Below are 23,849 nucleotides of genomic sequence, written 5' to 3'. Positions count from 1 at the left end.
CCTCGAGGTTGTACTTCATGCATCGAGCTGGTTACTGGCCTTCGCCTGCTCTTTGCTCACACTTCTGAAGCACTTGAAGTGTTTGCACTCCTTGCGTTGAGTTAGCTACTATGATTCACCTTCTCAATGCCATCGAACTTCTGGAATGCGGGAAGTTTTCACCCCAACTTGGAGTAATTCTCTGATAGATGAGGTCGCCTCTGGGATTGTACCGTCTTCTCCATCAACCCTGCCGCCTACTCTACTGAGTAGCAAAGGTACAGCACCGCGTACTGCCTGCTTCGTTCCTTGGTCGTGCACTCTTGCATGACCCGAAGTCCTTCACTTACGGCTATCTTGATGAAAACTTGTTGACACCGGTCTTACGAAGTTTCTTGGCCTCTGCCCTTCAGCCTTGTCTCGGTACTTGGAGATTGCCTCTGCATGCTCCACCTCCTCGGCCCCTTTCACGACCAAACACTCTCCCTCCATGAGAGCAAGGGATTAATGCTTTTCACGGAAGTCCCACCTCTGCGGTACCATGGCGCTGTCAATGCCCATGGCACTACTATCCGTCGACTCGCATCTGCATCCCTTTTCTTCACAATCAGTAGACATGCCTCTGTGGTACTCCTCCGAGTCCACCTCCATTCTAACTGATGCTTGATTTTGGGTAGCTAAGTCCCTCTGGACTCGTCATCGCTTCCTCGCCCCTTTCGACCCCCTGCTTCAACACCTCTGTGTTCTCCAAGCAGAATGTTTGGTCAATGGAAAGACAGACTGCAACTCCCATGCATGGCCTCTGCCATCACGTTGTAGGATTTGCACCGATTCTGTTCTCCTTAGCTTCCTTGGTAGCAACGTTCGCTTACTCGACCTTGTCCTCTGACTTGTCGGGCTCCCTTAAGCAAATATGAGCTCTGGAGCAGTCCAACTCTCCAGCTGCTCCGATCATACCTCTGCATGATCAAGTCCCACCCATGGAACTCACTGGTACTTGCATTCGAACTTTTCCCTTGGTGGAACCCAGCCCCCATATGCTGATGACCAAGGTTTTCATCCGATGCAAAATTCGATGCATGCCCGGAAGACCCGCCTCTGCGGTACCATAGCCTTCACTCCTTGAATCCATAGCCCTTCTTGCCGTCGTGTTGTTCACCGAAGTGGAGCTCCCAGTAGCTCCCGATCATACCTCCATATGATCTAGTCCCTCCCGGGACTGAGTCGTGTGTATCGCATTGCCATGAACTGTTCCACCACGATCCGCTGCACCATGTCGCCTCCTGGTGACATCTCCATTGCATTCTGATCCTTGTGGAATAAACTCGAATTGTGAACCCTCCATGTGTGGCCTCTGCCAATACATCGCAGGGTCTCCTCCACCTTCGATTTTGTTCGCTCCTTTGGCAATCGACCTTCATCCACCCACTCTTGGGTCACACCTAGATGAAGCACCGCTCTAGGACAGTCCGTCGCCTAGTAGCTCTCGAAGTCCACCGACTTCACTGTAATTTGTGCACCATTGTTTGGATCCTGGGCCTCTGCCCCTACCAGCACAATCTCCGCTGTGCATTGCTTCCTTCCTGGCAACTTGAATGGCAACACTGTGGCATATTCTTCAAGAGTACCCGCCTCTGCGTCCTCTTGCCCCGTGCTAAGGCCTTCTGAACTCAACTTCGCCTCCACAAATTGAGTCGCCTTAGTTCTTCCATCAAATGCTCCTCCGAGATGAAGTGCATGTGCCCCGAAGCTCCCTTCGTCTTTGGCACCATGCAAGATGAGTCCGCTCCGTCAGAAATGAATGACCTATGGAACAACATGATCCTGCTCTTGCCTCTGCAAGAGTTCATGTCCTTGACCTCTGTCTAAGGAAAGCACTATGCCTCTGCTCCATGTTCCATCTTCTATGCTGGCTCTCTTCATGCGGCTTGGGTACTTCGCCAAGTTACACCCAAGTTGCTCCGCTCCTCGTTGTTGCATTGAGTAGATGGTGGCCCTCGCGCCCACCATTCCACGGGTTAGCCCTCCCTTGAGTCCGATCTCCATATCGACTCCAAGTGTGCCTTCATTTAAGTTGCTTTAGGTCGCTCCCCCACTTGATCTCGCAATGCATCCACCAATGCATTCTCTCGAGCGAGATCGTGCGACAACTCCTCGCCGCTTGCTCAGTCCATCGAGCTTCGTGGAGTTGTTGTTTGTTGAGGTACTCCTCCTCAACATGTGAGGTCCGTCTCACATGATTCTCCCTCTGGAGAGCCGGGACTTATCCCTCCTGGATAACTATCCCGTTGGAGCAACACCTCTCTTCGTTTCGGAGACCACCATCCCCTTGGACTACTCCGATCTGCTGAACAAACTGTGCACTGTTCTGCCTCCTGCAAACGTACTTGCTAGATTGCGACTCCATGTCAATACAGCCCCCACTGCACCCCTCAAGGCCTAGCAACATGCTGAACTCGTTGCACACTTTAGCCTCCGACGGACGTATCCTTCATATGCCGAAGAGAAAGTTTCAATGCTCCATGGCGCCGAGTTTCGGTCGCCTTGGGATGGCCACGAACATTCCATCGTCCGCATACAAGCCCATGCATGAGTACCAAATTCTTCGAGTTAGCAATTCCCCTCACCTCTGTGAGCTTTGCATAACTCTTTTGGTCGTTGAGCAACTCATTCCACCTTGCATGGTCTCATTCTTGCCAAGCGCCTCGCTTGCCTAGAGCACCATCAAGTATAGTTGTCAACGTTGAGCCGTAGCTCAAACTCAGCCATCCCAACTTTTGTGCGCTCCAAATTCTTCCAAGCTTGCCTGTTCTCGTGGTGCCTCTTGCGCAAAGGGTTGGCCATTCCTCTGAATGCCAATCTCAGATGCCCGCTCCTCTGAGCGACTCTTTTCCCTACATCTCCATGCCCGTTTTCCCTCAAACGGTCGCGCGTGTGCTAACTGCCCTCAACGCAGCCCCGCTAGGTCCCCCACGTTTGCATGCTAAGTGTTTCTACGAGTGCTTGTCCCGCTCTAATACCATCTGACACGGACTTAGCTGATTTTGCCTAAGTCGTGCGGCACCCTTGCGTGTCCGTCCGCAAAGGTCAACCTCCCCGAAGCCTCCCCTGGTCCCTTAGGACCCACAAAAGAGAGAACAAGACAGAGAAAACGCCTCACTCGGGATCCACAAGCAAACATGTCCGAAAAACACTTTATAAACAATGCAAATTACAAACAGACTTTACAAGCTCTGAACAGTTGCACAACAAAGGGTAAAATGGTCCATTACAGATCGAAAAGCTCTCGCACGTGTCCACATGACACAACCTTTATTTACAAGCCTAAAGAGGCCACCAACCCAACTAAAGTGGGACTATTAAGCCTTCGGCCGCCCCTTTACATTCTGTACAAGGCATGAACATGCCAAAAGACACGGACATACATAAGCATTACATCAAACACCTTGTTTCGAAGTTTGTCCGTGACAAAGCGGTGCCACCGTCGGCCAGGGTTTCAACACCCTGGTTGGGCCTTGAATCCGACTTAAACCAGCCCAAGTTCGGGCTTAGTTGACCCTTAACTGAGTTGATGGGATTACCTCCCAATCCCAACTTTAATTATGTGCTAACTACGATTCCTAAGACATATTCTAAGCAAGATAAGTCTGATTTCTTCCGACGAGCTTCCGGCGAACTTCCGATGATCTCTCGGCAATGTTCCGACGGACTCCCGGCAAGCTCCTGGACTTTACGACGATCTTCTTGGCGAGTTCCGACGAGCTTCTTTGGCAAGCTCATGGACTTCTCGGTTGGTTCCAACAGAACTTCCGACGAGTGTCCGGACTTTCGACGAACTATCGAACTCCCAACGAAATCGCGTTCTTGACTCCGGGACTTCATTTTGCTTTATGTCTTGCTATCGTAGTTAATCCTACACACATAAAAACACACTTCGATCTAGACAATTATTACTAAGAATGAATCATGTAGTCCGGCATGTCATTGGTCCATCGACGCTTCATCCGATTCTTCGGCACATCGTCCTCTCGTACGGCCTATTGTCCAATCGGCTAATTGACATCCGCAACTCCGATATCCTTGGCGCAATATACGCTCTTCTTGGCCCGATGCCCGAATCCATAGCCCGAAGCCTTTTGTCGATACGTCGACCGATCCTTCGGCCCGACGTCCAATCTTCTGACATGTTTTCCTCCGGCCCAACATGATTCTTCCTGCTTTAATTGTCTCTCCCTGATTGAAGCATCCTGCGTCACTCAAAACGCAGATTAAATCATAAACACTTATCAATTGATTTCATCATCAAAATTCGAGATTCAACAATCTCCCCCTTTTTGATGATGACAACCAATCGATGACGGAGTTAACCTTAACTCCCTCTATCAATATGCCATATTGATAGAACCTTGAATTCAAACTGAATTTAAGTCATTGCAAATTTCATCATGAATATTTTGCAACACGTCATCATACATAACATGATCAAACTTCTCCCGATTTGTCATCAACAAAAAGGAGAAGTGTAACTTTCAAATGTTTGGATATAATGTCAAATCATCGTATACTAAACATAATCTTCAATTTTATCATCATGCAAGCTAGCAATAATTTTATAACATTTTAAAACATGCAAGCTAGCAATTTTGAGATGTTCAAGAAAGCAACTCTTGCTTCTTGAAATATAAGTTTTGCTAGATGTGCTAAGTTAACATTTTTTGCTTCTTGAGATAGGCAAGATAGTACTTCTTGGTGATATTCAAGATAGCAAGTTCTACATCATGCAAGCTAGTGAATCTTACAACATTTTAGAACATGCATAATCACCAAATCATCATAAAGTTTAATGATATACAAAATTACAAATATTGTAAGTTTGCATTTGTGCTTCTTGAGATTTGCAAGATAGCACTTCTTGCTTCTCTTTTAAGATGAGCAAGCTAGCAATTTTTCTCCACCTTTGTCATTGTCAAAAAGAAGGGAAGAATAAAGTTTCGTATCTCTTTTTCCCTTTACAACAATTTTCAAATCAGGACAAAAGATAAATAATCAAAGATGAAAAATCAAGTTATGAATGTCAAAACAATTTTTCATCATGAATATTTTATCATTGCATGCATTATTATCATAAGTTGAAGTATTGCATGCATAATATCAAATCATCATTCATAATTACATTAATGTTTCAATCATTATTTCAATATGTTTGTGTATCATTATAGTTTCAACTTACAACATGCACAAATTTAAAACTTTACATATCATCCTTGATGAGGATAGTAATTACGATAAGACTCGGCTGACGTCAACCGAAGCCTCACGCCTCGATCGGCGCGACTGCACTCGATCAACCGAACCGGAACACCGGCCGAGGCGCATTAACGCCTACTCAGGCGCGGTTCTTCACGCCACGCCAGCGCCCATGTCAGACGCTATCAGCCTGCCTCCTGCAGGCGGGCACATCAAACAGCAGTAAGCTTCCCTATAAATACTCTCTCATTCATCAGAAAGGGGGGGACACACATACAAACACTTCTTCTTCTGAAACCCCCTCCACATCCTTTGCTAACTTGATCGTCGGAGGGGTCGGGTCGAGCCTCCCGACCCGACCTTTGTGCAGGTGCGAAGCCGAGGGTCCCCGCCGGCCGCGCGGATGACGAGCCCCTGCCCGGAGGAGACGGCGACCCCGTCCCGATCGAACCACTGCACCGGACCGACCCCGGGGGCTCGAGGCACTCCCCGGAGAGATACCCGACGTCCGGACCCGAACCGAGCCGCGTCGGCCCCGAGGCCACGGCTCTCAAAGTTGTTTACACTAACAGATTGGCGCTAGAAGGAGGGCCCGGAATGTCGGGTGACCACCCGAACGGCTCAGATGAGCCCACGGCTGAGAGGTCACACCCGACCGAAGCCTCGGGGGAACCTCCCCCGCACAGAGACCATCGTGACGAACACCCCGCCACGACCTTCGAACGATATTGGTGAATATTCAACGACCCGGGCTTGTCGCCGCCAGACGGCGCCCCAGCCGACTCAGCGCCCGTGTCGTCCGAGGCCTTTCAGGACCTCGCTCTTCAAGTCCGAGCCCTGATGGAAATGGTGCAAACCATTATCCCGCTCATTTCTCATCCGGCGCACCCGCCTGCGATCGAACCACTACGACAACGCAAGACGCCCGTTCGGGCCCACATGACGCTTCCGGAGCCCCCCACTTTGCCTCGAGTCCGGCCGGCCCCACTCGGGGATCTAGTGATAGCAAACCCGAGCGGCCGCCCAGAACCCGAGGCACTCTCTTCGGACTCCCTGCGGGCCCAGTTGCGCTTCGTCAGCCAGCGACTCGACGAGGTGCAGAAAGAGGTTCGCATGTCCAAGGGAGAGCTCGGGGAGGACGCACACCAAGGGTCTCCCTTCACGCCCGAGATACGAGATCTGACAGTCCCCCTGGACTTCCAGCTCCCCTCTCTGGACGCTTACGATGGCTCCGCCGACCCGACGGACCACGTAACCGCTTTTCGCGCCCAAATGGCGCTATACGGAACCTCTGATGCCCTGATGTGCAGAGCGTTTCCTACCACTATGAGAGGGCCGGCCCACGCGTGGTACGGCGGCTTGAAGACCGGAACGATTGCTTCTTTCGACTAGCTCACCAATGACTTCGAGCTCCACTTCGTAGTCTATGCATGGCCAAGGCCCTCCACGACACTGCTCCTCGGACTCAAACAAAGGGAGGACGAGCCCCTCTCACATTTTGTGGATCGCTTTGCCACGCAAATCCGGGGTTTGCCGGACACTCACCCTTCTCTGTTGGTGCAGGCGTTTATAATAGGCCTGCGACCTTCCAGATTCCTCTGGTCCCTCGTGGAGCGACCCCCCGCTACGGTGCCAGAGATGCTCCAGCGGGCTAACCGGTACATCGCAGCCGAGGCCTGGGCGACCGTGAGGAGAAGGGACGACCTCCGACCGCGAGCTCCATAAGAGAGGCCAAGCACCTGCGGTGGCTACCCGATGTAGTCCTCATGAAAAGAAATCTAAGCCCTGCCTCAGTCTCTTCTGAGCGAAGGTTCAGTATCTACCTGACCCCCTCTCGGCTCGCGGTTGGCCCCAACTTAAACCCCTCTGACTCTACACGGCTCGGTCATGGACTACCCGAGTCCACCTCAGCGCGGCCTGCCCGCCTGAGTTGTGTCCCTCGGTCCGAGCCACTTCCCTCGGCCATGGACTACCCGAGTCCACCTCAGCGCGGCCTGCCCGCCTGAGTTGTGTCCCTCGGTCTGAGCCACTTCCCTCGGCCATAGACTACTTGAGTCTACCTCAGCGCGGCCTGCCCGCCTGAGTTGTGTCCCTCGGTCCGAGACACTTCCCTCGGCCATGCACTGCCCAACTCCACCTCACTCGGCCTGCCCGCTTGAGTCACATCCTTTGGCCTTTATCAGATCCCTCGGACATAGACTGCCCGAGTCCACCTCAGCGCGGCCTGCCCGCCTGAGTTGTGTCCCTCGGCCCGAGCCACTTGCCTCGGCCGTAGACGGCCGAGCTCCCCTCAGGGCGACCTTCCCGTCCGAACCTCATCCCTCGGTCGTAGACTACCGAGCCCCCCTCAGGGCGGCCTTCCCGTCCGAACCTCATTACTCGGCCGCATGACGCTCGAGACCACGCCTGCGCGGTCTGCCCGCCTGCGTCGTGCTACTCGGCCGCATGACACTCGAGACCACACCTGCGCGGTCTACCCACCTGCGTCGTGCTCCTCGGCCGCATGATGCCCGAGACCACACTTGCGCGGCCTGCCCGCCTGCGTCGTGCTCCTCGGCTCCATGTTCCCGAGACACACCTACGCAGCCTGCCCGCCTGCGTCGTGCTCCTCGGCCCCATGCCTCCCGAGACACACCTGCACGACCAGCCCGCCTGCGTCGTGCTCCTCGGCTCCATGTTCCCGAGACACACCTGCGTGGCCAGCCCGCCTATGTCGTGCTCCTCGGCCCCATGCTTTCCGGAACAAACCTGCGCGGCCAGCCCGCCTGCGTCGTGCTTCTCGGCCCCATGCTCCCCGAGACACGCCTGCGCGGCTAGCCCGCCTGCGTCGTGCTCCTCGGCACCTCGGCCCTTGGCCCCGAGACACACCTGCGCGGCCAGCCCACCTGCGTCGTGCTCCTCAACGTCATTTTTCCCGAGACCGCGCCTTCGCGGCCAGCCCGTCTGAAAGCTTAAACCATGCCTCGGACTCCCGTTACAACGTCTGACGCATAGCTTCTTTCCGGGGGGGAATATGATGAGGATAGTAATTATGATAAGACTCAGCTGACGTCAGCCGACGCCTCACGCCTCGGTCGGCGCGACTGCACTCGGTCAACCGAACCGGAACACCGGTTGAGGCGCATTAACGCCTACTCAGGCGCGATTCTTCACGCCACGCCAGCGCCCATGTCAAACGCTATCAGCCTGCCTCCTGCAGGCGAGCACATCAAACAGCAGTAAGCTTCCCTATAAATACCCTCTCGTTCATCAGAAAGGGGGGGACACACATACAAACACTTCTTCTTCTGAAACCCCCTCCACATCCTCTGCTAACTTGATCGTCGGAGGGGTCGGGTCGAGCCTCCCGACCCAACCTTTGTGCAGGTGCGAAGCCGAGGGTCCCCGCCGGCCGCGCGGACGACGAGCCCCTGCCCGGAGGAGACGGCGACCCCGTCCCGATCGGACCCGAACCGAGCCACGTCGGCCCTGAGGCCACGGCTCTCAAAGTTGTTTACACTAACAATCCTTACTCTATGCATGATACTAAAAATAAATCAATCATCATATCATACATGATACTCATAAGCTAGCAAATTTATATCATTTTAGAGCATCAAAACAATATCATTAGTATTTCATGCATTCATATCATTACATCCATTTCATCACATGAAGAATATCAAAAATTAATTGGGTGATTGGATATACACTAAATGAATACAAGGGAGTTTCAAAAGATGAAAGAAAAATCAAGTTATGTATATCATGTTCCAAACTTCAAAGCACATCATCTCAAGTTGTGAGTATAAAAAAAAAATCATGGAAACATTGTGATTCATTAGGACAAATATTCTCATTAATAAACTGCAAGAAATCATTTGAGAATAAAAAGTGAGGGATCTTGATTCAATTAAGGAAAATATCAAGATTTGATTCCGAGAATCCAAGATCATGAGTTCAACAATACTTCTTTTTAATATATAGCAAGTAGAATAATAGGAGATCAAATAGTAAAAGATCTTTAAAAGAAATTTTAAGTCATGAATTCCTAAAAAGATATTCTCTTTAGTAAATCACAAAAGGAAACGCAGGAGAAAAAGATTTCAATTTATGCATAAGAAATTTTATGATTCAAATTCAAATCTCAAGTAATCCCGAGGAATCAAAATCACGATATAGGTAAAGACTCATTCAAATTCAAATGATCAAAATCATCAAAATCTTTTCAAGAAAATTTAATGAAGACAACGTAAATATATTCTCATGAGAATTCGATTCATGCATAATGTCTCAATTTTTCATGAATGTCATAAGACATGATTTATTTCAACAAATCTCTTTTTTTTATAAATAGCAAAAAGAAACATAAAAGATCAAATGATACAATATCTTGATTAATACATAAGAAATCTCAAGTTATAAATCTTGAAAAATCAAGATAAAACTCATTTAAATTCAAATCATTAAATCAAAATCATTTTCAGGAGATTCTAAGAATAAAGATAGGTTCATTAGTCTCTCCTTTTTGAAAAGTCGATAAAGTAAAGAAATTTTTTAAGGAGAAAGCTTTCTTCTTTTTAGTGATTCAATTCGTAAGATTGATTTCATAGGAGCATGCCTTTTTTATTTATGCCAAATAAAAACATACATCATTCATTAACACCGAAAAAGAACTTTCAAAAGATTGCAAAAATTATCATGTATAAGTTCGAAATATAAACTCGTTAAGCATGCTGTCAAATCATCATTATATTTTCATTAAGACATCAAGCATTGTTTTGTTGAACATAATGTTGAATGATTCTTAAAGATATCTAAACTTCTTTAGTTTCAATTTGTGTGATTGACTTTATATTAGCATGCCCAAATATTTGTTCTTATATCAAAACCATGCATCAACGTTTAAAACAAAAAAATAAAAAATCATCAAGATCAAAAAGTATAACACATAATTCCAAAACATATAATTTCAAATCATTACTTCAAATCCTCATGTATAAAATAAAATAATCAAGATATACATTATTGCTTCTTAAAACATACATAGGATTTATCTTAAGTATTAGATTTATGTCTAATATTTTTGTTCATTTATCATAAAATATATAATTTTTATTATCATTTTTAAAATTACTAGCATGGTCCCAATTTTTGCATTTTCATTACATTATTAAACATGCAATTTTTAAAAAGAAATTTATATAATTTTTTTAAACTAAATTAAAAATAACTCATGAAGAACATCAAGTACTTTCAAAGTAAACTAAGGGAGTTTCGTTTGAGTTGTTTACCTCGTTGTAGAAAGTCGTTATGGCGTAGTTTACCACTTCGCCTTTGTTGATTTTCTCCTCGTCTTCGGAGGAGCTCGATTCATCCCAAAGTTCTTCCCTCTTCTTGCGTTCATAGCAAGTAGTTGCGTTCTTTTTGTTCTTTAATTTTTGTTTCATGAACTTTTTAAATTTCATAGTGATGAGTTCAAGTTCACCATCACTTGAGCTTATGCTCGAGTAGTCTTCAATTGTTCTTAGTCCAAAATCCTTCCTGTTCTTTGGAAGGTGGTTCTCAAGTTTTTCACGTGCATTGCACATCATTTCATAGGTCATTAGGGCCCGATAAGTTCTTCGATCAAAAAAGTATTCAAATTTTTTTATTCTTAAATAGCCGTTATTTTCGAATCTCAATTTTTAGAAACCGATCGTAAAATCTTGTTAACGAATTCAAAATTAGAAAAGCATTTGCCAAGAGCTTTTAAACCATTGACGATATCCGTAAAACGAGTGTACATGTCAACAATGGTTTCGCTCGGCTTCATTCGAAAAAGTTCAAAATCGTGCATTAAAAGATTTATTTTAGAATCTTTTACTCTGTTAATGCCTTCGTGTATGATTTCGAGAGTGTGCCATATATCGAAAGTCGTTTCGTAAGTAGAAACCCGATTAAACTCGTTTTTGTCTAAGGCACAAAATAGAGCGTTCATAGCTCTAGCATTTAAAGAAAATGTTTTCTTCTCTAAATTATTTCAATGGTTCATTGGAAGAGAAGACCTACGAAAACCATTTTTAACAATGTAATCCATAAGTTCAAATCCAAAGAAAGCAAGAACTCTCCCATTCGAGTTTTCTAATATTTGTAGTCCATCCCATTGAAAAAAGGAGGACGAATGAAAGAGTGACCCTCTTGAAAGCCGAAAAGAGTCATTTCTCTAGGGTGTTAAACTAAATGAGAAATACGAGGCTTTGATACCAACTGTTAGGAACGAGTCGGCACTAAGGGGGGGGGGGGGGGGGGGGGGGTGAATTAGTGCAGCGGTAAAATCACGTCGGTTCTAAAATTTTCTTTCATTTCGTACGATAAAACCGATTTCAGAAACTTGCTCAACTTGAAAGCGTATTCGTAAACGTATTGAAAGCAGTAAGGAGGTTTGCAGTAAGATAAATTGCACAAAAGAAAAGGCAAACCGGATTTTTATAGTGGTTAGACCGTCGTAACCTACATCCACTCCGCCAATTCCTCTTCCGTCGAGGCCACCGGCATCCACTATCGATCTTCCTTTAATAGGTGAAGATCAACCTCCTTCTTACACCCCTCTTCTCCTTTTCACTGGTTTAGGAGACAACCTTTACAAGCACACACTCCTCTCTAAACAGAATTCTAAGTTTAAGCTAGAGGAGGGGATTTCTCAAAAGATTTCTACAGCGTTTTCTCACTTTTAAACTCTTTGTGCTTGTATTTGTTAACTAGGGATGAGAGGGGTATTTATAGACTTCAAGTTAATTCAACTCGGAGCCTAAAAAGGTCTCATCCCAAGTTTCCTGGGTATTGGCGGTACCACCGTCGTTCCTGGGCGGGCGGTACTACCGCCGTAGGATCTGCCACTGGGCGGTACCACCACTGGTAGCATTACTGCCGACAGTACCACCGCCTAGCCTGGGCGGTACCACCACCCAGATTTCCTGGGGTGCTATTCCCCAGGCGATGCAAACGTCGGCCCTAGCGATGCCACCGCCGACCAAGGTTTCAGCACCATGGGTGGACCTTGAATCCGCCTAAACCAACCCAAGTTCGAGCCCAATTAGCCCCTAACAGAGTTAATGGGATTACCTCCCAATCCCAACTCTAATTATGTGCTAACTACGATTCCTAAGACATATTCTAAGCAAGATAAGTCTGATTTCTTCCGGCGAGCTTCCGACGATCTTCCGGCGAACTTTCGATGATCTCTCGGCAATGTTCCGACGGACTCCTGGCAAGCTCCTGGACTTCACAACGATCTTCTTGGCGAGTTCCGACGAACTTCTTTGGCAAGCTCCTGGACTTCTCGGTTGGTTCCGATAGAACTTCCGACGAACGTCCAGACTTCCGACGAACTCTCGAACTCCCAACGAAATCGCGTTCTTGACTTCGGGACTTCATTTTGCTTTATGCCTTTCTATCGTAGTTAATCCTACACACATAAAAACACACTTCGATCTAGACAATTATTATTAAGCATGAATCATGTCGTCCGGCACGTCATTGGTCCATCAATGCTTCATCCAATTCTTCGGCGCATCGTTCTCTCTTGCGACCTATTGCCCAATCAGCCAATTGATCTCCACAACTCCGTTATCCTTGGCGCAATATCCGCTCTTCTTGGCCCGATGCCCAAGTTTATGGCCCGAAGCCTTCTGTCGATACGTCGATCGATCCTCCGGCCCGACGTCCAATCTTCTAACATGTTTTCCTACGGCCCAACATAATTATTCCTGCTTTAATTGTCTCTCTCTGATCGAAGCATCCTGCGTCATTCAAAACGCAGATTAAATCATAAACACTTATCAATTGGTTTCATCATCAAAATCCGAGATTCAATATTTTTTTCATCATTTTTGTTGAAGCGAAAAGAAAAACAAAAGGCTCAAAGATGGTATTCGTCTAGTAAATAATGAATTCTAAAGAAGAGGAAAGCTCTTGCATTTGCTATGATATAAGTAGGAAACACAAATGCAGACAAAGTTGTTGAGATCAACTGCATAACTAGACAAATGCATTTGCATTTGCCGCTTCCCCCCTTCAAGCTGAATGTTCTACCATCCTTCATGGATTACAAAAGGCCCAAGACTTAGGACTTCAACAAATTTTGCTCCACACAGATTCACTAACCTGTGTAAATTTTGTCAACAAAGTTCACACATACCCTGGTACCTCCACTCTATGTTCCTGGACATTTTTAGAATTTCCAGCATAGTAAATGTCATTAAAGCTGTTCATATCCCTAGTGGTCAATAGGTAAGCCCATCTCTTGGCTACAAGGGCTTTTGTTCTTCTAGCAGCTGCTCCCAGGGAGTAACTCCCCTCTTGTCTGCTACTTGTATACCCTCTTTTGTTTAATAAGCATACTTAGTTCTTTTCTTTTAGAAAAACTGTATGATTAGACTTCTCATTGAGCATTGAGTTGCATAAGATGAACTGACTTCAGAAGAAAACTGGAAGAAGTGAAAGGAGAGAAGAAGTTGAACAATGAAATAAAGAATTTATCATGAATGATGCAGCCCAAGTAAGATTTGCAAACAGGAACCAGTCTCTTGTAATGCTTTCTCTTCGATAAGCACTTTGACATATCTGCCTTCGAGATTTACATTTTTCTTGTTGCAAATTTTGTTGCTCCTTGCTTTCTGCTCTAAGTCTAGGATAACTTGGAGGGTTGCTCCTTGATTTCAGGAATCTAAACAACAATAAGTGTAATCATGCTGTCCATCAAACAAAATCCTTCTCTTGCCTTGGTTCATCTTCATTAGGATTTTTTAGCATATTAGGGGGTTGACATATAGTTAAAAGCCAGTTGTTGAAATATAGTTTTCCATTGAGTTCTCTTAATGTTGATTGGTACTCCATGGCTCAAAGAAGGCTTACATGATGAATCATCTTTTCAAGTGAAAAGGCAGCATACCTGCATTACGACGCAATAACTTTTGGCACAAATCCATACAGTCACAACTCATATTGTAGCCCAATGGGAAACTTAGCTCATTTGTTTTGACTATATTCTGCAGCAACTGCTTGAGAAAGGTCCTATGTTACTGTAAAATTACAATTGCTTATGTGGTACATCATTAACAAACTAAATAAGCAAACCAACCTGTATTTGACTATTTCCAGTAAAAGGTGTTTTTCCTGTCACAAGTTGATAAAGAATAACACCAATGCTCCATAGATCTGCCTGTTATTAGAGTGAAACATGATCAACAGACCTGCATGAATTATGGATGGTATTTCTTATGTGGCAAGAATTGGAACTCACCTTGGCATCATATTTCTGAAATTGCATTACTTCTGGAGCCATATAAAGAGGTGAACCACAGAGAGTCTCAGCTAAGCCACGAGGTGGCAGAGATCTGCCATGAGTTTATTACGATAGACAGCCGAAGCACCATATAAAAAATATATATATATTCCATAAAGTGACCAGAAAAACAATCTAAACAGAAAAAGCAATTCAAGAAATATGGCATTCCAACAAAAGTTTTACTGATTATGAGATACTAAGCATGTCTTGCATATTTGAAATGTTGAAAGACAATGAAAATTGAGTTAAAATTATTATTTAGACATTGCAAGAGATTATGAATAAAAAAAAAGGCTCTAGAAAAATATCTCAGAGCATAACCTCGCAAAAGCTAGAAAATTTTATAAAGGCAAAAAAATAATGATGAAATTAGCAAAGATATAATCTTAGAACAGTACCAAAGTTTTTTTTTTTAGCACCAGTGTAGTTGACAGTGTGAAGATGCAGACAAAAGACCACACTGGAATTAGTAGTTCACAGTCAAAATCTTTTTAATCTTAAATCATGAATTATTTGAAGTGGTCCACTTTCACAATATACCAACGGAAAGACAGTGAAACAACTAAACATATCTGATGATGTTTCTTTTCTAATTCTATTGAAAATAGATAACAAGATCTCAGACAAATTTTGGCAAGATGCAACATCTGAGCCAATTTTATGAGAAATGCCTTGGTTAATGGTATTCTAGGATAGAGAAATCAACCTATTCTACATAGCTCATTTGGATCCAAGAAACTCATGTTGTTAGTAATGCAACAACTCATTACATTGATCAACAAATATTGAATAAAAAGAACTTGTAACGTTAGTACAACATCGTAAGGCTAGCATGTCAAGAAAAGGGGAGGCTCACAAGAAAAGATTGCAAGTAGTGATCATTAATTATGGAAAATAAGAATCACATATATGACATTCTATAAGATTGGCTAATCCATGCATATCAATTTCATGAAAAACAATAACAAAATAAATATACAGCATTAATATTATAAACAAAGCAAGAACAAGAATAAAAAACTCACCTTGCAAAGCCAAAGTCTGCAATTTTCAGGACAGCATTTTCACCATATGATGAGAGAAGAAGATTCTGTCTTACAAAAATTTAAGCATTAAAGTAAAAGCAGTTGCAACTCTAAAGTTCAAAACTAATTTTAGTTAGCAACAGAAATAATTAACTATTAACTAGACATGAAGTACATTAAAATCTAAACATTGCTTGAAAATATTTAAACAACAATAACAAATAACCTAACTGAATGTACCAGTGATAGAAAGTTAAGATGGCAGATTAAAGCATAATAAGCTGCCCAAAAATAACTCCAGCTGAAATTGATTTTCAACAGTAAATTCTCAAACACCAAAGTACTCTAATAACTATGCAGTTAACCCAAAAAATCAGAATAAGAAAATATAGAATTCTGAATTAAAGCCCATGTGTAAGCAGTTTTTCTTTTAACACGAGGCATGGTGGTTGTTTGAGGATTAGTCGTAATTTATTGGTAGATATTTTTGAGATATTTTGTCCAAATTTATTGGTAGATAAATTATATTTAAGTAAGAATAAGAGTGTATCTAATTCTATGTTATGAGGAAAACTTAAAAGAAAAACACTTAATTGACACTAATTAACTCTAATTAGACTTTAATCGCACCAAATACAAGGAAAAACACTTAATCAACGAATAAATTCATAATCAAACAACTAATAACAAGCCGTGATTGACCTTAGATACCCCCAATTTGGGGCTAAATGTAAGAGAATAGACCTAATCTGGACTAAACGTATGGCAATGACCTTACGTTTAACCTTCATTATTATGCATTAATGTGCTTCTAATTATTTGAAATTATAAATAAAACATAGGAAAAGTTAAATGCCTTTAATTGGAGAGAAATTCCACCGGATCCTAAGTTCCAATCTCTCTTTATCCAAATCAATAGCTTGACTACCACTAACCACCGATTAGAAATTTTAATCACAAGTGACTGTAAGAGAGTGAGAATGAGAGTAAATGAGTGTGAGTGAAAGAGAGGAGAGGAAGGGGGATTTAAAGAGGCCCCAACGGTCAATTTGAATGTTGGTGACTGTTGAGGTTAAACTAGAACCGATTTGGGTCATTATCAGTCAAACTCTGACCGGCACCAACACATATCAACTGATAGAGGACCTGTATCAATCGTATCGCCCAATACAAACCCTGTACGGACCTATACCTGGACATATACCTGCATCTTGTCAAAATGAACTGCTTCATGTACCAGTCAACTAGCTACTCAAGCGATATGTACCACACGTTTCCTAACGTTTTAGGAAAACATCAAACAATGCTATAGACAATAAAAACATTATAAGATTAATGGTAAAAAATATTCTATAACATTTTTTTCAGGAGAATAAATTAGTTAAATAAAAGATGATGCCGAAGCTTCAAGTGAGATAACATTATAGCATATGATATCTCCGATGAACGATGGTAATAACCTACAGAGTCAAAGTGTGATTTGATGTCATTGTGGTTAAGACATCTTCAAGACTTCATGAATATCAAGGTTTGACGTACCGAAGCATACTGCTCGGTATACGCAGAACATTGGTACACCCCAGTATACCGTGTTGGTATGCTTGGTCCAACTCAGTAATACCATACCAACAGCTAGTCGGTATATCGATACAGACCAGTAATGCAAATCATGATGAATATATTACAAATATACTTGGTTCTAGGCCAAATACTGTTTCAAACTAGTATGATCATAATATTCAGAACTATAATCCTGTAATGACTGACATAGTAAACCATCACAAAATATTTTCTTTTCTCATTATAAAATATTTGGTATAAAGTTTTTAAATACCCCTTGATTTTAACCTCTAAAATTGTCAAGAATGCAAAATTGTTATATTCTCTAACTACAAATACTTATAAAATCAACATCTGTACAAAAATACATATTATCAGCTTTACATATTTCTGATATATGCTTTTCCAGGTATCACAGACAAGTACATAATCAATCATGAAGACACACAAGGTGGCATATCTAACAATCAGTCTGTCCAACAGCTTATAATATTTTGAATGGACAATTTTTTTTCAATTGGCCACTTATCAAATAGACTGACCAAGAAGCTAAAAGATAAGTGCACTATAAATACATGCACATGATGGCAACCATCACTGCCAACCCTTTCATGGAAAACATATATAGACATTTTAAGGAACAAAAAGCCTTCTTTATTGTTTGAAACTAAGTGATCTTTGTCATGTTGCACTCTTTAAACCTAATGTGAAATATCTTGTTATTTTTAGTGCTCACTTAAACGTCTTGGACATCTGAACCTCCTAAATGTTCTCCCATTTCAGTTTAAGTGGGGCTACTTCAATCTACACAACCAACCATTTCTCATCCAATGTTCCCTTATTATGCTCAAACTCTATTTTCACAATTCAAAAATCTTCAATAAAGAAACAAAACTATTGTCGACTTCATCGAGATATTCTAAAATTGATGGCCCAAAATATCACTCGAGTTAGAAGAACAACTTGTTGCGAGATATTTTGGAGACTTAAGGATAACAATCTAACAATATCAATCAAACATCTAGTGATATAAAGTAGAGAACCTTAACAATAACAATTCAACATCTAAGGAATGGTTCTTCCTTTATAATAACAAAAATAGATGTATTCTAGTAAAGCTCATCAAATTCAGTTACCAAATTGCTTAAAAGAAAGAAACGGGCAGCAATGTTGGTTCCAGACTGTGCCAAGAGAGGAGAGGAGGGAGAAGAAAGAGAAACCAGCAAAAGAGGGAGGAGAGGAGAGCAGGGAGACAGCAATGGCAAATCTAGGTTGCAGTTGAGAGAGAGGGTGGAGAAGAGGAGCAGGGAGAGGGGAGTGGTGAGGATAGTGGCAGTTCTTAGTGATAGTTGTAAGAGGAGAGAAGGGACGACAGAGAGGAAGGTGAAGAAGAGAATGGAATGGGGATCATGACCAAAGCAATTCTATGTTATGGCCGATAGAGTGAAAAGAGAAGAGAGAAGGGGCAGAATAGGGAGGAGCAGGGAGTGTGACAGCCACAGTTCTAGATAGTGGTTGACAGGTCAAGAGAGGAGGATGGAGGAAAGAGGAAGTAGCCATGGCCAAGAGAGGAGAGGAAAAGACAAGGGAGTAGTTGAAGAAGGGTTTCAACTTGCCACCAGCAAAAGAGGGAGAAGAAGGATGGAGCCACAACCAAGAAGAGGAGAGGGAAGAAGGCAAAGGGATGGTGACAGAAACATTTCCAAATTACAGATGAGAGAGAAGAGGAGGGAGATGGAGCAGAAGCAGAGGGGGAAGAAGGCTCTGCAACAAAATGATTACTTCAACATATATGCTTCCTAGCTAAAGATGTAGTTGTCTTTGAAAATTAGTATAATTTTTTTTATAAAAGTACATCCAGTTTAAGCTTATAATCACCCAAATATAGAGAACTCCTGACTAAAGACTAACCACTATTGGCTCAGACACGAAAAGGAAGTTTGTTAATTCAGAGAGAAAATTTGGCTTATGAAAGCCCTGAAGAATAATTAATATTTGAAGCCAGTAAGCCAGTAAATATTCATTCAATCAGGTGAACAGTCCAATTTCTCTTGACAATTAAATAAGGCTTGGAGTCTTAACATATTAGAAAAATCAAGATATAGACGCACAACATTTCAGCCACCTTTTATGCAGAATATCCATAAGTTTCAGATATTAGAGAATAGAGATCAAGCAATGGTATGGGAGCAAAAAGGATAATACCTGTGGCTTTAAGTCACGATGAATGACATTGTTATCACGGAGAACCTGCAAACCAGAAGCTGTAAAGAGAATAAATCATCTGAAATTAAATTAATCAAAGTCTCTACAACAAACTGCATGAAAACACATTAGTACGAGCTTCAATAACAAAATTTCCAACATACAAACCATGGTACCTAGTTGTTTCATGAAATGCTTTGCAGTTGCTTCCGGAACTCTACCATGATTCTGTATATACACAGACAAATCGCCACCTCTGCAGTACTCCAATATGAGAAATATTCTGCCAGAGCTCTGATTCAAAATAATATGCATAAACAAAAGTACAGATTTAGCAAACTGCATGAATGCAAAGTTAAGATTTTTTGCTACTTAAATTTGCTTTCACAAAAATATAAATAAAGACCTACAAGAACTATCTTAAAAATAAAACAAGAACAAAAGTACTATCAGCTGGTGAAAATTGCATCAAGTCCACAAAGGGTCAACTTAAAAGAAATTGAACTGTTCTTAACCAACAAAAGAACCAAATCAACTGTACTAGCAAAAGAAAAGGAAAAAAGTTAGGAAAAAAAACAAAATAATCAATAAAGAAGAGAGAAAGATAGCCAGCAGTTCTTTATCTAGGAGAAAAGCATATCATACCAGCAAAAGAATCCTTTTGTTTCATAAATAAATCAGGTCTCCTAGTTTACTCAATTAAAGATTTTAGAACTACAGAAAGCAGAAAGAAAAAAGAGGAGATATAGCCTCATTAGTACCTCATTAGTCGATTGAAGAATAGTGGTATACCAAGTTTACCAAGCAGAATATACAAAGCTGAGTCACGACCGATACACTAGTATGCTATGTTACTGCATAAATTTTCAATCATTGTTTCAAATAATGATCGATCAGTACATACTGACCAGTATTTACCAGTGCAACCGAGAACCATATAGATCAGTACCAGTCAGTACTCCATGTTTTAACTTTTTTTCATTAATACTGGGTGATACAAGTTGTTAACACTGTCCATCTCTGGTATATCAGTACAATACTAATCCAACAAGGTGCTAGAATCGACATTGAACTAAGATTAATCCTTGTTTCAACATTACTATTTTAAGGGGACAAGCAACTGGTGTCAGTATCACCTCACCTATATAATCTAGTTGGATCGATTTTCTAAAACTTGCTTTATGGACTCAATAAAAGGGAATTAATCATCAATAAATACAATCACCCACAACCACATCTAGTTTCATTGGCAAATTTGAGTCCCCTTAGGAAGCATTTATATTAAAAAAAATCCTATCAACCATAATGTTAATAAAGAAGGCATTCTATCTTTTTATATCTTTTCCAAAATATATACCTAAATGACATCAAACAAGCAACTAAAACTCCCTAGTGAAATCCCAAATCAATTAATAACAGATCTGGTCTGGTCTATTACATCTATATGGAACTAAAAAATTCAACAAATCTAAATATCAATTGTTCAAAATAGATCTAACCTCAAGCATGGTTGCATCTATCTTTTTATATCTTTTCCAAAATATATACCTAAATGACATCAAACAAGCAACTAAAACTCCCTAGTGAAATCCCAAATCAATTAATAACAGATCTGGTCTGGTCTATTACATCTATATGGCACTAAAAAGTTCAACAAATCTAAATATAAATTGTTCAAAATAGATCTAACCTCAAGCATGGTTGCATCTATTTACTCTATTAATTTTATTGAAGCGCTTAGATTTTCATAATGTTATGTATCTCTTTCCGTACACTTGACTTACAAGGTGTGATGACAAAGGAGATAATAAAAAAAAGACCTTGTGCATGAGGCTTCTGGCAGTGCAAGGATCAAATTATACAGTTTTACCCATATACTTAGGGTGGCTATTTTCGTGGGTAATGACAAGAGCTAATATCATTCCTCAAATGGGTTGACCTATGAATTATGAATATATATAGTCTAGATTTGATATATTAGCATTAATCAAATTCATATTAGACCAGTATATTGGTACCATACCAAATCAAATATAAATATATTAGCATGCAATATATCAAATCTGCTTAATATCTAGCAATAAACCTCAATTTATGAACTGCAATATGCAAACATCTATAGAAGTTTAAAGTCAATGTACTATTTATGGGTTGCAATATGCAAACATATGAGGAAGTTTCAAGTAGCTGCTTGATTGACAAATCTGCTTGCTGATTCCCTAGCATATTCATCTCTTATTCAGGGCTTCACTTATTAGATTCTAGGACCAGACTAAAACTGAAGATTTCTCCACAAAACCATGGCATTCGACCTGTAATAGTGAAACACTACTAATGTACCAGGATTTTGCAGCCAGTATATTCTAAGAAGTACATTTGGTGTTGTTCCAACTTCCTAGTTCTCACTTGTATTAAGTTGTGCGACCTCACTCATCAACAACAAGAGGTATGTCACCAAGCTAAAATCAAGGATCAGGTAAGGGTCTCATCGACAAACACCTGTGCCAAGCATAATTTGACTCAAAAACCATCCTAATACCTTAACACAATTCCTCCTCACAGGTACAAGGAAAGAACACAACGGTAGTAACAATTTACATTCACATGAGCAGATAAAGCAGAGGTAATTCTGTGCAGCATCATCACAGCAACCAATTGCAATTATTCATGTATGGAAGAGCCCAACATTCACAAAAGCAATCAAGAAATTATTCCATGAGAACTTTTTTTTACACCTTAAACATTGGTCTGGTGGTGGTGTATCAGAGCGACTTACCAAAGTTGAGAGCTTGAAACCACAACTAAAACATTTTTACACCTTAAACATTAGTCCGGTGGTATCAAACCCTTTTACCAAAAGTTGAGGGTTTGAAACCTCATCCGAGATCATTTTTTTGGTTTGAATTTTAATCTTGATTTTACGAAGATGTCAGCTAGCTTGGCTGGTATGGACTTTGACAATTTATCGCAAGGTCCTGAGATAGAATCCTGCCTTTGCGAGTTATCCTTTGTGAAAAATATATATATAAAAAAGAGGAAGGATAGGGGACCTGGATGAAGTCGTAAAGGGCGATGATGTTGGGGTGGTTGATGCGACGGAGGATGAAGACCTCGGACAGAAGGTTTTCCTGCAACTTATTGGAGAGGCGGTCCATGGCGATCTCCTTGACGGCCACCTCCGTACCCCGCACGCGGTGTCGCGCCCGCCATACAGTGGAGAACGCCCCAGCCCCGATCTGCTGCCCGATCATATAGTCCCCAACCAACCGGCCCCCTCTCGCCACGCCGCCCCCAGCGCTGGCCATCAGCGAAACCCTAGGGGAAGGCGAGGAATCCTTCTTCGTTCTCTTCTCTGATTAATCGACTTATTCCGGCTCGCCTCTCTGCTTCTTCGTGTTGGTATACGTCCGAGATCTGATTCCGTGTGCGTACAAGAAATGGCAGCAAGCGGAAGCGAACGGGGGATTCCAGATTGCGAGTCCGTGCGGTGGGAGAGAATGGGAACGAGAGAGCTGTTGGTTTTATCTCTCAGATTATTTCTAATTATCCTAATCGTCCGATTAATTAGATCGTTAAAGGTTGATAAGATCGAGTTGGACGAGCACGTCGGCAATTTAGGAAGGAAGAAAGAAAACATTTACCGAAGACCAAACGGGAGACGCGGTTGTCAAAGTAGAATTCACGTAAAAGAATCAAAATAAATGGTACAGTAATGCCGTAGAGGCGTCCAAAATTAGGGTAAGAGAACATGACAAGCAACGGCCGGTAAACAAACAACACGTTTCCAATATATGTCGCTGCTTTACCCAATCCTTTCTATATTCAACCAAGCAGCGCGTAATTTCGCGAAAGAAAAGACATATATATATATATATATATATATATATATATATATATATATATATATATATATATATATATATATATATATATATATATATATATATATATATATATATATATATATATTATATATATATATTAATTATATATATATATATTAATTATATATATATATATATATATATATATATTAATTATATATATTAATTATATATATATATATTATATATATTAATTATAAGTATACAAATTATGATTATAATAGTATTATCTAAATAATTAAAATTAAATAATAACATATTAAATTTAGGATGTGTATTTTTCAATGTCATTCAAAAAATCATTATCTGATCTACATCATCGTCAAGCTCATCTCCTAAGTAATTTTACTAGACTTCCTTTTTATTGATTGATAATTTTAATTAAAATCTAATCAAATCTATAATATATCTTACCTATCTAGATAAGTTTAAGTAATCTAACATTATTCCACTTGACCTTGATAAGATGTAAAAAAATTTTAAAATCAAAATAAAAAAAATAAAATTTTATTTAAAAATAATTTTATTTAAAAATAATTTTATTTAATTGGATTCTAAAACATTAAAATAAATATTTTACACATATATTAAATTTTATAAAATAGGCCAAAATTTGAATAAACAAATACTACATTAAATTTG

At 41.4% G+C, this 23,849-nt stretch overlaps 1 protein-coding gene across 3 annotated transcripts in view; it reads right to left on the bottom strand.

Moving 5' to 3' along the window:
* LOC135587638 (serine/threonine-protein kinase ATG1c-like) overlaps positions 1 to 22,945 on the bottom strand; it is a 28,954-nt gene extending 6,009 nt beyond the window's left edge. The window contains exons 1-7 of one of the 3 annotated variants that reach the window (XM_065079265.1): positions 22,374 to 22,945; positions 19,500 to 19,617; positions 19,324 to 19,382; positions 15,559 to 15,623; positions 14,489 to 14,582; positions 14,327 to 14,407; positions 14,138 to 14,243 (exon numbers count right to left, since the gene is read on the bottom strand). In XM_065079265.1, the coding sequence (XP_064935337.1) occupies positions 14,138 to 14,243; positions 14,327 to 14,407; positions 14,489 to 14,582; positions 15,559 to 15,623; positions 19,324 to 19,382; positions 19,500 to 19,617; positions 22,374 to 22,628 (778 nt within the window). In that variant the 5' untranslated portion in view covers positions 22,629 to 22,945. The remainder of the gene's footprint in view (positions 1 to 14,137; positions 14,244 to 14,326; positions 14,408 to 14,488; positions 14,583 to 15,558; positions 15,624 to 19,323; positions 19,383 to 19,499; positions 19,618 to 22,373) is intronic. The other 2 variants (XM_065079264.1, XM_065079263.1) reach the window with 2 other exon arrangements.
* Positions 22,946 to 23,849: the final 904 nt, after the last annotated feature.

This window comes from Musa acuminata, chromosome BXJ1-8 (genome assembly GCF_036884655.1).
Source record: "Musa acuminata AAA Group cultivar baxijiao chromosome BXJ1-8, Cavendish_Baxijiao_AAA, whole genome shotgun sequence".
Taxonomy (NCBI): Eukaryota; Viridiplantae; Streptophyta; class Magnoliopsida; order Zingiberales; family Musaceae; genus Musa; species Musa acuminata.
Note: the sequence above shows the minus strand (reverse complement) of the source record. Positions and strands in the feature narration are given on the sequence as shown.